This window comes from Pseudophryne corroboree, chromosome 7 (assembly GCF_028390025.1).
Source record: "Pseudophryne corroboree isolate aPseCor3 chromosome 7, aPseCor3.hap2, whole genome shotgun sequence".
Classification (NCBI taxonomy): domain Eukaryota; kingdom Metazoa; phylum Chordata; class Amphibia; order Anura; family Myobatrachidae; genus Pseudophryne; species Pseudophryne corroboree.
Genome location: NC_086450.1, coordinates 133,817,961 through 133,831,910, shown reverse-complemented (window position 1 = coordinate 133,831,910; position 13,950 = coordinate 133,817,961). Strand labels below are relative to the sequence as shown.

At 47.8% G+C, this 13,950-nt stretch overlaps 1 protein-coding gene across 7 annotated transcripts in view; it reads right to left on the bottom strand.

The window, feature by feature from the left end:
- Positions 1–13,950, bottom strand: part of PLA2R1 (phospholipase A2 receptor 1) — a 293,721-nt gene that overhangs the window by 89,024 nt on the left and 190,747 nt on the right. For all 7 annotated transcript variants that reach the window (XM_063933659.1, XM_063933661.1, XM_063933656.1 and 4 more), the window contains 3 exons: positions 7,658–7,815; positions 3,523–3,590; positions 2,092–2,198 (listed from right to left, as the gene is read on the bottom strand). In XM_063933659.1, coding sequence (XP_063789729.1) covers positions 2,092–2,198; positions 3,523–3,590; positions 7,658–7,815 — 333 coding nt within the window. The remainder of the gene's footprint in view (positions 1–2,091; positions 2,199–3,522; positions 3,591–7,657; positions 7,816–13,950) is intronic.

The window sequence follows — 13,950 nt, the reverse complement described above, 5'->3', positions numbered from 1 at the left end:
GAATATATCCCAGGTCCCAAACCTTCTGTGGGTGTTGGTGAGTGGGGCCCCAGGAGCCCAATCGCCAGGTGGAGGGTTGGGGGAAGTAATGCAGCTTCAGCCTCCCTGCTCCTTACCACTGCAGCATGGAGAGTCCTCAGTGGAGCCTCACAATTAGCCGCCAGGTCATATAGTGGCGGTAGTGCCCCCCGCGATGTTGATCAATAATAATACAGAATCCAGGGGTCCAGAGGGGAGGGAGGCATCAGGAGGGGCCCCTGCTGAAGGTCGTGGGTGAGTTCTGGCCACTGGGTGCCGCCGGGGGTCACGCAGGCACTGCTCCGAGCATTTGCTGCAGGGGGGGCCAATGTGCCAGGCGACTCTGTCCCGGGTCAGGAGAGAAGGGTGGCAGCAGGCAGTGCTCCCAGCTGAAGATCGCGGGCGACTTCCGGCAGCTGGGACCTGCCGCGGGTCACGTCAGCTGCTACTCTGGTCCTCAGCCACACGGGAGGCCACGGCTCCAGGCGGCAGGGAAGGCCACAACCTGCAGGGACCTGTATACAGATCCCCCTGCTCCGCGACCAAGCCTGCCGGAATCGGGAGAGTGAGAGGGAGGTGTGGGGCACACTGTGGAGGTGCATAGGGGGGTTGTAGCTCAATACAGAGAATGGAAGGACCCACAGGAACAGGAGCTCTGAGAGAACACGTCTGGTCTCAGAGCTGTCTAGGCCATGCCGACTCCATGCATTTTGAATGTAGCCTCAAGTTCAAAAACAGAAAAATATATATAGTTCTATTTTTGTACTGTTTGGTGCGCTTTATCCTAGTGCCCTTTGTGCAAAGCCCTTGGACTCCATGCAGTTTGAATCGAGCTGCGAGTTCAAAAAAAAGATATAAAAATATATCGATCTAATGTTTGTACTGTTCTGTGCACTGTACTCCAGTACAGTGTGGCAATGTTTCATAGATGTGCAATAAACTGCCGTGAGTTTGTGTTGCTGCTCTGTTGCTTAGTAACAAGCCAACTTGCTGCAGCCTTTGGCCAATATTTGTGAAAACAGGTTGGAGGTGGTCAAAACTGACTGGAAATTAGTGTTATTAAGGTTAATACTTTAGGAACAAAAAAGGCACAAATTATGTGATTTTAGCTTTTGTCAATTTAAAAAAAAAATCAAAATCAAAATCCAAAACTGGACAAAGACACAGAGCTAAATCCGTACCCATTAAAAATGCCTGGCGCACATCTCTATTGAAAACATTTAGGGGGTAATTCAGAGTTGAAAATTTGTTAGCAATTGGGCACTGCAGGAGAGGCAGATATACCATGTGCAGAGAGAGTTAGATTTGGGTGGGGTGTGTTAAAACTGAAATCTAAATTGCAGTGTAAAACTAAAGCAGGCAGTATTTACTCTGCACAGAAACAAAATAACCCGCCCAAATCTAACTCTCCCTGCAAATGTTATATCTGCCACACCTGCAGTGCACATGGGGGGGTCATTCTGAGTTGATCGCATATAGCAACTTTTTGCTGCTCGTGCGATCAACTAGACGCCGCCTATGGCGATCGCTTGTGCAGCCCTGCTATGCTAAAAAAGTTTTATGCAGAACAAGACTAGCCCTGCAGTTACTTACCCTGAGCGATGGATCCAGCGATGAAGGTCCTGAAATTGATGTCAGACAACCGCCATCCAAACACCTGGACACGCCTGCGTTCAGATCTCCATGCCCGGAAAAAGGTGAGTATCCGCCCCAGAACGCCTCCCCGCTATCAATCTTCTTGCGATCGCGCTAGCGATCACTTTGTTCTTTCTTCTGGTGATTGCCCGGCAACGGGCATTTCTGACCCGTTCACACCGCAGTGTGCGAACTGCGCATGGCCATTTCTGACCCGTTCACACCGCAGTGTGCGAACGGGTCGGAATGACCCCCATGGTTTAGTCCAATTGCTAACAAATTTACAGCTGCGATCAACTCTGAATTACCCCCTTAGTTTGTAAGGTTTTAATACTAAAGGTGTTTTATATTGATCAAATTTTTCTTTAGTTGTATAAGTGAGATATGAATAGGGCAATTCTCACAATGAAGAAATTTTGTATATCATAAATTACTGACCTGTGTCTGATGCCATATACGCACAATGCTTGGTTTTCACTGAGAAACTGCTGCCCACTGGATCCTTTTCCCAATTAGTATAATTAACTGATGATCCATCTTCCCATCTGCATTTAAAACAAACGGTGTAAAAGAATAGTATTAGGAGCTATTTTTAATTTACAGGAAGGGGCGTAGCGAGGATGGAGCACAAGATGTGAGTGCCAATAGAGGTGGTGGTGGGGCACCGGCCATCCAAATCGGCACTTAAATGTAACTATAGTGAGCAGCGCTGCTCAAAGTGCTCTTGCCGAACTTCCAAGATCCCAACTGGCGGTCAGCAACTTTGTTAATAGATGCTGCAATGAATCCTACAGGACCACAAGAGATTCAGGAGTGGAGGCTGACACTTCACCTCCTTCCCAGCAGGGGCAAGCTAATGCTCAATATTGGCGGATTGCCCAGATAATTGTACAGCGAATTGCCACGAATAACTACTAATGATCGGTCATACATGCTGAGATCATCCAGCATGTCCTAAAGATTCGATAATTAGTCAGCTGCATCTGGCAGTGTCTATGCGATTCTGTGGCCAACTGCCCAACATTTCCACTGTTCCGTCACAGGGTAGTAACAGGGAAGTGTTTTGAGGGGAGGAACACAAATATTGTATCAATAAACTGAAATGTATTTGGCTTAAGTTACATACCTATCTAGAATTTAGAGTAATAGGCATTATGGGAAAGAATGTAGGGCTTTATCTGCTAAGTTACGGCCTCTGAGCAAGTTAGAAGTGAAAATGTAAAATAGCACTCACAGTGTAAAGCATGTGTAAAGTAAAAATAGCTAGCTCTGGTTCAGCAGCTGTGCCCTCCTGCTAATGTATAACCTTATTCTGATGTAAACTATGGGCCAGTGACATCCAGTAAATTGTCACACAACCAATAAAATGCCACAAGCATTTTAGACCTGTATCAGGGACCATTCATTGCTAAACTGCCCTTAAGGAAGTTCTAATCATCTCACAAGTGTCAGAGAAGTGTAGGCCAATGAGGCACTTGTCCTCTTGCTCCCTCTGCTGTCCCTCCCTTAAAGCAAACCTATATTGCATGTTGTATGGACTTCCAATAACATGCACACATTCAATAGATGAGTCCCTAATTAAGAAAATGTGTTGAATTTTTCAGCAAACATGCAATAGTTGGAGTGCATTATCTTGCTATGACCCTCCCCACATGTTCTCCATAGGACAGCCATTACATGTATTACACACAGACAGCTGCCATTTTTGTGTGCACATTGTAAATGACCCTCAATGTTTTGGGAGGTGAATTAAAGTCATAAAAACATCCTCTTTGCTATTTTAGGTTTTGCATTTCATTCAGATGAATCCTGGGGATTTCATTGGGTGGTATTTATTTATATATTCAGTATATCTATCTATCTATGTACCTTTGGAATCCATCATTAGGGTTGTCATACTCTAGTCCAATCCACCATTTCTTTGTCTCGCTTGACAACTGCAACACATGGTTTAAGAATAGCTGAATATGTACAATTTCATATCTGGTATACAGAAGTTACAGACTTTAATTTAATATAAATCAATAAGTAAATGCATCTAAATCTAACTGCCTAGTTCTGCACTTCTTAGTGTTTGTGAGGTTCATATATTTAACAAATAATAAGACCGACCCTTTTCATCAACGTACTGCTACAATGTTGTTTGTAAGGAAAACCTCTGTAAAGTTTTAAGGGCCGTATGTGAAATACTCATCTAGAAGTATAGAAACAAACCGGCACCAATACATACAACCAAGCGCATCAGGTAGAAATCAGGGACCCACTGTAATCAGTAGTCATCCCATATGAGATTCCAGGGAAGAGAGAAAGAAAGTGCATATAGTGAAGCACAATTTATAAAGTGCATAAACGTTTGTAGAATAAAAAAACATTTAATATGCACATCAGAAAAACACACAAAATGATCAATATCAACAGTAGGGTATAACACAAAGTGCAATGTGTCTAGCAGCAAATGAGATATCCACACAGGGAGTCCAATGATGGGCAATTACCGGATATAGGTGAGAACTGTATTGCGGGTTTGGGGTTAAAAATCCACGGCAACCGCAGCGCCTCCTTCACCTTCCGTCTGGTCTCAGGCCCAGGATCTCCCCCTGGTGGTCAGATGAATGTAGCCTAGAAGTGATGACTCCAACTGTGTGTTGATCATGCAGTTTGGTGGCATTTTGTCTCATGGTGGGTACACACTAGGCGATATCGCACAATGGGGGTCATTCCGAGTTGATCGTAGCCCAGCAAAATTTTGCAGGGCTACGATCTTGTCCATAGACATGCGGGGGGACGCCCAGCACAGGGCTATCCCGCCCCGCATGTCAGTGCCGCCCTCCCCCCCGCAGAAGTGTAAAAGCATCGCACAGCGGCGATGCTTTTGCCCTTTAGGAGTAGTTCCCTGTATATGCAGCTTTAGCGTGCTGGCCGGGAGCTACTCGTCGCTCCCCGGCCCACAGTGGCTGCGTGTGACGTCACGCAGCCGCTGCAGCCACGCCCACGAAATGGCTGCCAAACGCTGCCGTTTCAGCCCCCCCCGCCCAATGACCGCCTCTGCCTGTCAATCAAGCAGAGGCGATCGCAGGGAAACGATGGCCTTCGGCTGTCCGGCATGCGCCGGCGCATGTGCAATTCCAACCCGATCGCTGCGCTGCGATAAACTGCAGCGAGCGATCGGGCTAGAATGACCCTTAATGTGTATGCTGCCAGCGATGGGCATTGCGCGCTCCCAGGGTTCGTTAACGATTCCTGCTGTCGCCAGTACACGCAACTCAATCTGACTATGTGGGTAATTCAGACATGATCTATGATCAAATTCTTAGACATGCACAGGGACGCCCAGCACAGGGCAAGTCTGCCCCCCATGCCGGATCCAGCCCTCCCTCTGCAGACATGCAAAAGCATCACATGGTGGCGATGCTTTTACATGTTGCGAGTAGCCCTCTGCCTGCGCAGCCTAGCTGTGAAAGCAGGCAGCTACCCACCATGTTTTGGGTCGCAGCGGCTGCATGTGATGTCATGCAGCTGTCACGGCTCGCCCCGCAAGCAGTCCACACACGCCTGCGTTGTCAGGACCGCACTCCAATGCCAAATCGACACCATTTTAATGCCGCCGCGACGCCCCTTCCCGCCTCGCGAACACCTCTGCCTGTCAATCATGCAGAGGCCATCGCACAAGTGAGATGCTGTCGCATCTCACTGTGTGTGCACCCGCAGTGCGGCTGCTGCGCGTGCACACACTTCACTGGGCTTCAGCCTGCAAACGCTGCTGCAGTGTCCAGGTATGAATTAGGCCCTACATCATCAGGTGCTGCATGTTCGGGCTGGCTGCGGCATGATGTCACTATGCAATCTCGCTTGTGATATCCCATAGTGTGTATGCACTATGTCGGCGGCCCGGCATGGGAGGGGAAAACTATGTGATATCGCTCATAGGAACCTAATTCAGACTTGATCGATCCTCTGCAAATTTGCAGAGGTTTGGGACTGGATAGTCATTGCACAGACAGAATGAAAATCCATTGCGTGCAAGTCTGCGTACGCCGTGCAAAAAGCTTTACAAACGCCGGCCAGCTGCAAATCCGTTCGCAACTCACTCACCATCGAATGTTTTTTCCAGTCTGTGCGTAGCCCAGGACTTACTTCTGCAGTGCGATACAAACAGGCTGATCGGGGCTGGAACTGACATCACATACCCTCCCTGAAAATGCTTGAGAACGCCTGCGTTTTTCCTGACACTCCCAGAAAACGGCCAGTTGACACACCCCAATGTTTGCTTCCTATCAAGCAATCTGCATACGCCCAGCGATCAAAAAAGACGCAGGATTTTTTCACAGTTTGGCCTTGTGCCTGCGCATTATGATCCATACACATGCGCTATCAATTGATAATCGTCCGCTTTGCAATTTCGCACAACAGCGATCAGGTCTGAATTAGGCCCATAGAGCGTATCTCATAGTGTTTACCCACCATCAGTCTTTTTAGTGCTATTACTTTGACTAAAGCTGGGTGCACCCTTGTCCAATCTTCCGGGAGTCCAACTCCAGAACAGACCATTGGCACAATACTACTGAAGACCTACGTTGCAGATACTACACTCAGTCTATGTGAACACACCCGTTCAGCTTTGCTGCAGATCTCCAATCTGTATCTGCCGAAACCATCTTTTGAAAGGATTGTGTCACAGTACACACTCTTCCAATCTTTGGCAGACTGACAGCCACTCACACACATGAGTCAGGAGAGGAATTGGACAAACCTGTCACAGAAGCGTAAATACATACTTCTACATTGGTCTGGTGTTTGCCGATTTTTCAGCGGGTGTAAAAAAAACATGTAAGGAGGCTAGACGACTAGGATTGGATGAAACCAGAATAAATAATATAAGTGTACACCCTCTACCAATGTCTGATTAATCTACTAGTATCTGATTCATTTGTAGGTCGGAGGTTGAATTGGATGAGAATTGGACAAGTGTGTACCCACTGTAAATGCTGAAATGTACAGCTTGAGCTGGGCCACTATGATGTGATTAACGGCAAATTGTAGCATCAAAGCCCTGGACCACCCACTTTGCTAGTCTACTCTTGCGATAGCCAGGAAAGGGTCCTGGAATTCGGGCATATGTGATCTGGACTGCCCGTCACGCTTTAAAATGTATGCCTAAGCTCTCTTAAAAGTCCTCTGTAAAATAAAAAATAAAAACACATAGGTTTCAGAAAAAGTTCATTCATTTATGACTTATGAACAAATGAATTAATAAATTAATCAAGGTGATGAAGGGATATGGGGGGTCATTCCGACCCGATCGCACGCTGCACTTCTTCGCAGCCGTGCGATCGGGTCGGAACTGCGCATGCGCCGGCACATGGGAGTCATCGTTGCTTAGCGATCACCTCTGAGACAGAGGCGGTTGCTAGGCGGGGCTCAACGGCGGCGTTTAGCCGCCATTTAGGGGGAGCGGTCCGGTCAACGCAGGCGTGGCCGGACCGTTCGGGGGGCGGGCCGCGGTGGCTGCGTGATCCGCTGCGGCCAGCGGGAGCGACGAGTAACTCCCGGCCAGCCGCAGAAGCTGCGCTGGCCGGGAGTTACTCTCAAATACAAAGGCATCGCCGATGTGCGATGCTTTTGTATTTGTGCGGGGGGGCCGGCACTGACATGCGGGGCGGGCTAGCCCTGTGCTGGGCATCCCCCCGCATGTCTGAGTTAAGGATCGTAGCTGTGCTAAACTTAGCACAGCTACGATCAACTCGGAATGACCCCCATGGGGAAATCAGGATATGTGGTTTTTTTTGTTGTTATTGTGGCTCAAAGGGTCCCTATAAATCTGCTTCTCTACTGAAGTTCAATTAAAAGTTTAAAATGCATCCAATTTAAAGCATTTTATCCGATCCACATCAGTTTGGAGCTTGTGTAGAACACATATTGTTATTTATTTATATATTTATGTTTTGTGCACAACATTGAGAATCTTAATGTTTCCAGTATTACTTATATACAAATATAATTTTACCTTTTTTATTCTGCTGTGTATGAAAGCTTGTTCTGCCTCAGTATGTATAGATGTTATTTCGCTTTGCATCCAAGTACAAACAAATTTAAATGAATCATAATCAGCATTTTCATAATAGAAAAAATAATTATTTCCTTGATGGAAAAACCATGGAAAATCTGAAACACAGAAGAACAAAAGACTGTATCGCAGGATGAAAACAGCTATACCCCAGCTCTCCTGGCTGAGGATCTAAAGGGCAAAATGAGATTTTTGATCCCTGGCATAATATCAACCTTATCAGTGAGTTGGATTGATATTTTAATGACGCAAACAATGGTTGTTTAATGGATATTTATTTACTCACACAGTGAACAAGATACTGAACCTAGGAAAAACACTGTTTATACTGTAGCGTTATTTAGGTTTCTGATACAGGTATGTGAGGAGGAAACATTTTTATTTATTAGTGGACCTGAGAAGTGTTATTTTAAGTGAATGACATTAATACAATAATAAACCTTCACAAAACTATCTGTAACAATATCTTGGGTGGATTTAGAGCAGGGGTGGGGAACCTTTTTTCTACCAAGGGCCATTTGGATATTTATAAAATCCTTTAGGGTCCATATAAAAATTATCAACTTAAAAATTAGCCTGCCCCAAGTCAGTAGTTATGCCCCCATTAGATATGCCCCCTAGTAACGCCGCTTACACACACACATTAAAAGATAAAAAAATAAGAATTTACTCACCGGTAATTCTATTTCTCGTAGTCCGTAGTGGATGCTGGGAACTCCGTAAGGACCATAGGGAATAGACGGGCTCCGCAGGAGACTGGGCACTCTAAAAGAAAGATTAGGTACTATCTGGTGTGCACTGGCTCCTCCCTCTATGCCCCTCCTCCAGACCTCAGTTAGGGAAACTGTGCCCGGAAGAGCTGACACAACAAGGAAAGGATTTGGAATCCAGGGTAAGACTCATACCAGCCACACCAATCACACTGTACAACTTGTGATAACCATACCCAGTTAACAGTATGAACAACAACTGAGCCTCATTTTACGGATGGCTCAAAACAATAACCCTTTAGTTAAGCAATAACTATATACATGTATTGCAGAGAGTCCGCACTTGGGACGGGCGCCCAGCATCCACTACGGACTACGAGAAATAGAATTACCGGTGAGTAAATTCTTATTTTCTCTGACGTCCTAGTGGATGCTGGGAACTCCGTAAGGACCATGGGGATTATACCAAAGCTCCCAAACGGGCGGGAGAGTGCGGATGACTCTGCAGCACCGCATGAGCAAACTCAAGGTCCTCCTCAGCCAGGGTATCAAACTTGTAGAACTTAGCAAACTTGTTTGACCCCGACCAAGCAGCAGCTCGGCAAAGCTGTAAAGCCGAGACCCCTCGGGCAGCCGCCCAAGAAGAGCCCATCTTCCTTGTGGAATGGGCTTTCACCGATTTTGGATGCGGCAATCCAGTCGCAGAGTGAACCCGCTGAATCGTGCTATAGATCCAGCGAGCAATAGTCTGCTTCGAAGCAGGAGCGCCAACCTTGTTGGCAGCATACAGAATAAACAGCGAGTCAGACTTTCTGACTCCCGCCGTTCTGGAAACATAAATTTTCAAAGCCCGGACTACGTCCAGCAACTTGGAATCCTCCAAGTCCCTAGTAGCCGCAGGCACCACAATAGGCTGGTTCAAATGAAACGATGATACCACCCTAGGGAGAAATTGGGACGAGTCCTCAATTCTGCCCTGTCCATATGGAAGATCAGATAAGGGCTTTTACATGACAAAACCGCCAAATCTGACACACGCCTAGCCGAAGCAAAGGCCAATAGCATGACCACTTTCCACGTGAGATATTTTAGCTCCACGGTCTTAAGTGGCTCAAACCAGTGGGATTTTAGGAAATCCAACACAACGTTAAGATCCCAAGGTGCCACCGGTGGCACAAAAGGAGGCTGAATATGCAGCACCCCTGGAACAACGTCTGAACTTCAGGCAGTGAAGCCAGTTCTTTTTGAGAGAAAATGGATAGGGCCGAAATCTTGACCTTTATGGATCCTAATTTTAGGCCCATAGTCACTCCTGACTGTAGGAAATGCAGGAATCGACCCCGCTGGAATTCCTCTGTAGGGCCTTCCCGGCATCACACCAAGCAACCTATTTTCGCTATATACAGTGAAAAAGTCTTGCTGTCACGTCTTTCCTAGCCTTTATCAGCGTAGGAATAACTGCATCCGGAATGCCCTTTTCCGCTATGATCCGGCGTTCAACCGCCATGCCGTCAAATGCAGCCGCGGTAAGTCTTGGAACAGACAGGGCCCCTGTTGCAACATGTCCTGTCTGAGAGGCAGAAGCCCTGAGTCCTCTGAGAGCATTTCTTGCAGCTCCGGGTACCGAGTCCTTCTTGGCCCATTCGGAGCAAAGAATATTGTTCTCACTCCTCCTTTTATTACAATTCTCAGCCCTTGGGTATGAGAGGAAGAGGAGGGAATACATAGACCGACTGGAACACCCACGGTGTTACTAGTGCGACCACAGCTATCACCTGAGGGTCCCTTAACCCGGCTTAAAAACCTTTTTTAGCTTTTTTTTTTTAGGTGGGACGCCATCTAGTACACCTGAGGCAGTTCCCATCAATTTGCAAACTGCGTGAAGACTTCCTGATGAAGTCCCCACTTTCGCGGGTGGAGGTCGTGCCTGCTGAGGAAGTCTGCTTCCCAGTTGTCCACTCCCGGAATGAACACTGCTGACAGTGCGCTTACTTGATTCTCCGCCCAGCGAAGAATTCTGGTGGCTTCTACCCTCGCCACCCTGCTCCTTGTGCCGCCTTGGCAGTTTACATGAACCCCTGCGGTCTGACTGGATCAGAACCCGTTGGTCGCGAAGCAGGAACTCCGCTTGACTTAGGGCGTTGTATATGGCCCTTAGTTCCAGGATATTGATGTGAAGGCAAGTCTGTTGACTTGACCACAGACCTTGGAAATTTCTTCCCTGTGTAACTGCCCCCCACCCTCGGAGGCTTGCATCCGTGGTCACCAGGATCCAGTCCTGAATGCCGAATCTGCGGCCCTCGAGAAGGTGAGCACTCTGCAGCCACCACAGGAGAGACACCCTGGCCCTGGGGGATAGGGTGATTAACCGATGCATCTGAAGAGGTGATCCGGACCACTTGTCCAGTAAGTCCCATTGGAAGGTCCTCGCATGGAACCTGCCTAAGGGGATGGCCTCGTATGATGCCACCATCCTTCCCAGGACTCGAGTGCAGTGATGCACTGACACCTGTTTTGGTTTTAATAGATTCCTGACCAGTGTCATGAGCTCCTGAGCTCTCTCTATCGGGAGATAAACCCTTTTCTGGTCTGTGTCTAGGATCGTGCCTATGAGAGGCAGATGAGCTGTAGGAACCAACTGCGACTTTGGAATATATAGAATCCAGCCGTGTTGCCGTTACACTTCCAGAGAAAGTGATACGCTGTTCAGCAACTGCTCTCTTGATCTCGCTTGTATGAGGAGATCGTCCAAGTACGTGATAATAGTGACACCTTGCTTCCGCAGAAGCACAATCATATCCGCCATTACCTTGGTTATGACAATCCCGTACCGCAATTCTGAGGTACGCCTAATGAGGTGGATAAATGGGGACATGAAGGTATGCATCCCTTATGACCCAATTCACGATAAAGTCTCCCTCTTTTTAGGCTTGCCCTGACCGCTCTTAGCGATTCCATCTTGAACTTGAACCTTCTCAGGTATATGTTCAGGGATTTTTAATTCAATATGGGTCTGACCGAACCGTCTGGTTTCGGGATTACAACATGGTCGAATAATAACACCCTCTTGTTGAAGGAGGGGACCCTTGACCACCACCTGTTAAAGATACAATTTGTGAATTGCAGTTAACACTGGCTCCCCCTCTTGGGGGGAAGCCCGCAGGGCCGTCGGTGAGGGGGCATCTTCTCACAGTCCAGCTTGTATCCCTGAGACACAATATCTATTGCCCAGGGACCTAACAGGGAGTGAACCCACTTGTGGCTGAACTTACGAAGGCGTGTCCCCACTGGGCCTAGCTCCGCCTGTGGAGCCCCAGCGGCATAGGTGGATTTTTGTAGGGGCCGGGGAGGACTTCTGTTCCTGGGAACTAGCTGTGTTGATCCCGGCTCTGACAAGAAAGGACGCACCTCAGACTTTCTTGTTTCTTTATTCGAAAGGCTGCATTTAATAATGTCGTGCTTTCTTAGGCTGTGCAGGAATATAAGGCAAACTAGCAGAATTACCAGCTATAGCTGTGGAGACCAGGCCCGAGAACCCTTCTCCACACAATCCTCAGCCTTCCATATGCCTCTTAAGTCGGCATCATCTGTCCAATGCATATTCTACAGGACACGTCAAGCAGAGATCAACAAAGCTTTGATTCTAGGACCCAGTATACTCATGTCTCTTTGGGCATGCGTTATAACTATATATCTATCACTTAAGACAGCATCTTTAATATATGTACTAGGGTCTCAATCTCTGCTGAAAAGGTACCTGTCCACGCTGCCACAGCGCTATAAACCCATGCCGACACAATCGCCGGTCTGAGTAGTATACTAGAATGTGCACGCTATCTGCAGGATCCCTGAGAATAGCAAGTGCTACCGTCTGTGCAAACAGGACACCCTAGGGGAAGATTCTCAACACATCCTGGCCCTAGTGGGGAAAGGATACAGCCTGAGAATTCTCTTGTGGGAAGCTGTCGTCTCTTGTCTGGAGATTCCCGCTCTTTTGCCCCATGAGAGGAGGGAAATTTACCTCAGCATTCTTCCCCTTAAACATGTGTACTCTCGTGTCAGGGACAGATGAGTCATCAGTGATATGCAAATCATCTTTTATTTCAATATCATATATTGAATACCTTCTAGCCATCTTGGCTGTAACTTTGCATTATCGTAGTCGACAGTGGAGTTAAACTCCGTGTCGATACCAGTGTTTGTTATTTTGGATAGTGAGCATTGTGAGACTCTGAAGGTCTCTGTGACATAGGGACAGACATGGGTAGATTTCCTGTCTGTTCCCTAACCATTTGTGCAATAAATTCACCTTAGCACTTACACATATCCAAACAGGTGTCGGCGTTGTCGACGGAGACACCCTCTCACATACATATCCGCTCTATCACCTCCTTAGAGGAGCCTTTTACCTCAGACATGTCGACACACGCGTACCGACACACCACACACACACAGGGGATGCTCTATTTGAAGACAGTTCCCCCACAAGGCCCTTTGGAGAGACAGAGAGAGAGTATGCCAGCACACACCCCAGCGCTATATAACCCAGGGATTACACTACAACTCAGTGTTTACCCAGTAGCTGCTGTATATACAATTTTTGCGCCTAAATTTATGTGGCCCCCCCCCCCCCCTCTCTTTTCACCCTTTGTGTACCAGGATACTGCAGGGGAGAGCCTGGGGAGCTTCCTTCCAGCGGAGCTGTGAAGAGAAAATGGCGCTGGTGTGCTGAGGAAGAAGGCCCCGCCCCCTCAGCGGCGGGCTTCTGTCCTGTTTCTGACTAAAAATGGCGGGGGTTTTACACATTTACAGTCACAGACTGTATTATGTGTATTTTTATGCCAAAGGTATTTTTATTGCTGCCCAGGGCGCCCCCCCCCCTGCAGCGCCCTGCACCCTACAGTGACCGGAGTGTGTGGTGTGCTGTGGGAGCAATGGCGCACAGCTGCGGTGCTGTGCGCTACCTTAATGAAGACAGGAGTCTTCTGCCGCCGATTTCATCACTTCTCTTCTGTCTTCTGGCTCTGCAAGGGGGACGGCGGCGCGGCTCCGGGAACGGACGATCGAGGTCAGGCCCTGTGTTCGAACCCTCTGGAGCTAATGGTGTCCAGTAGCCTAAGAAGCACAAGCTAGCTGCAAGCAGGTAGGTTTGCTTCTCTACCCTCAGTCCCACGTAGCAGTGAGTCTGTTGCCAGCAGATCTCACTGAAAATAAAAAACCTAACTAATACTTTCTTTCTAGCAAGCTCAGGAGAGCCCACTAGGAGCACCCAGCTCTGGCCGGGCACAGATTCTAACTGAGGTCTGGAGGAGGGGCATAGAGGGAGGAGCCAGTGCACACCAGATAATACCTAATCTTTCTTTTAGAGTGCCCAGTCTCCTGCGGAGCCCGTCTATTCCCCATGGTCCTTACGGAGTTCCCAGCATCCACTAGGACGTCAGAGAAATAAGATTTTACTCACCGGTAAATCTATTTCTCGTAGTCCGTAGTGGATGCTGAGGACTCCGTGAGGACCATGGGGAA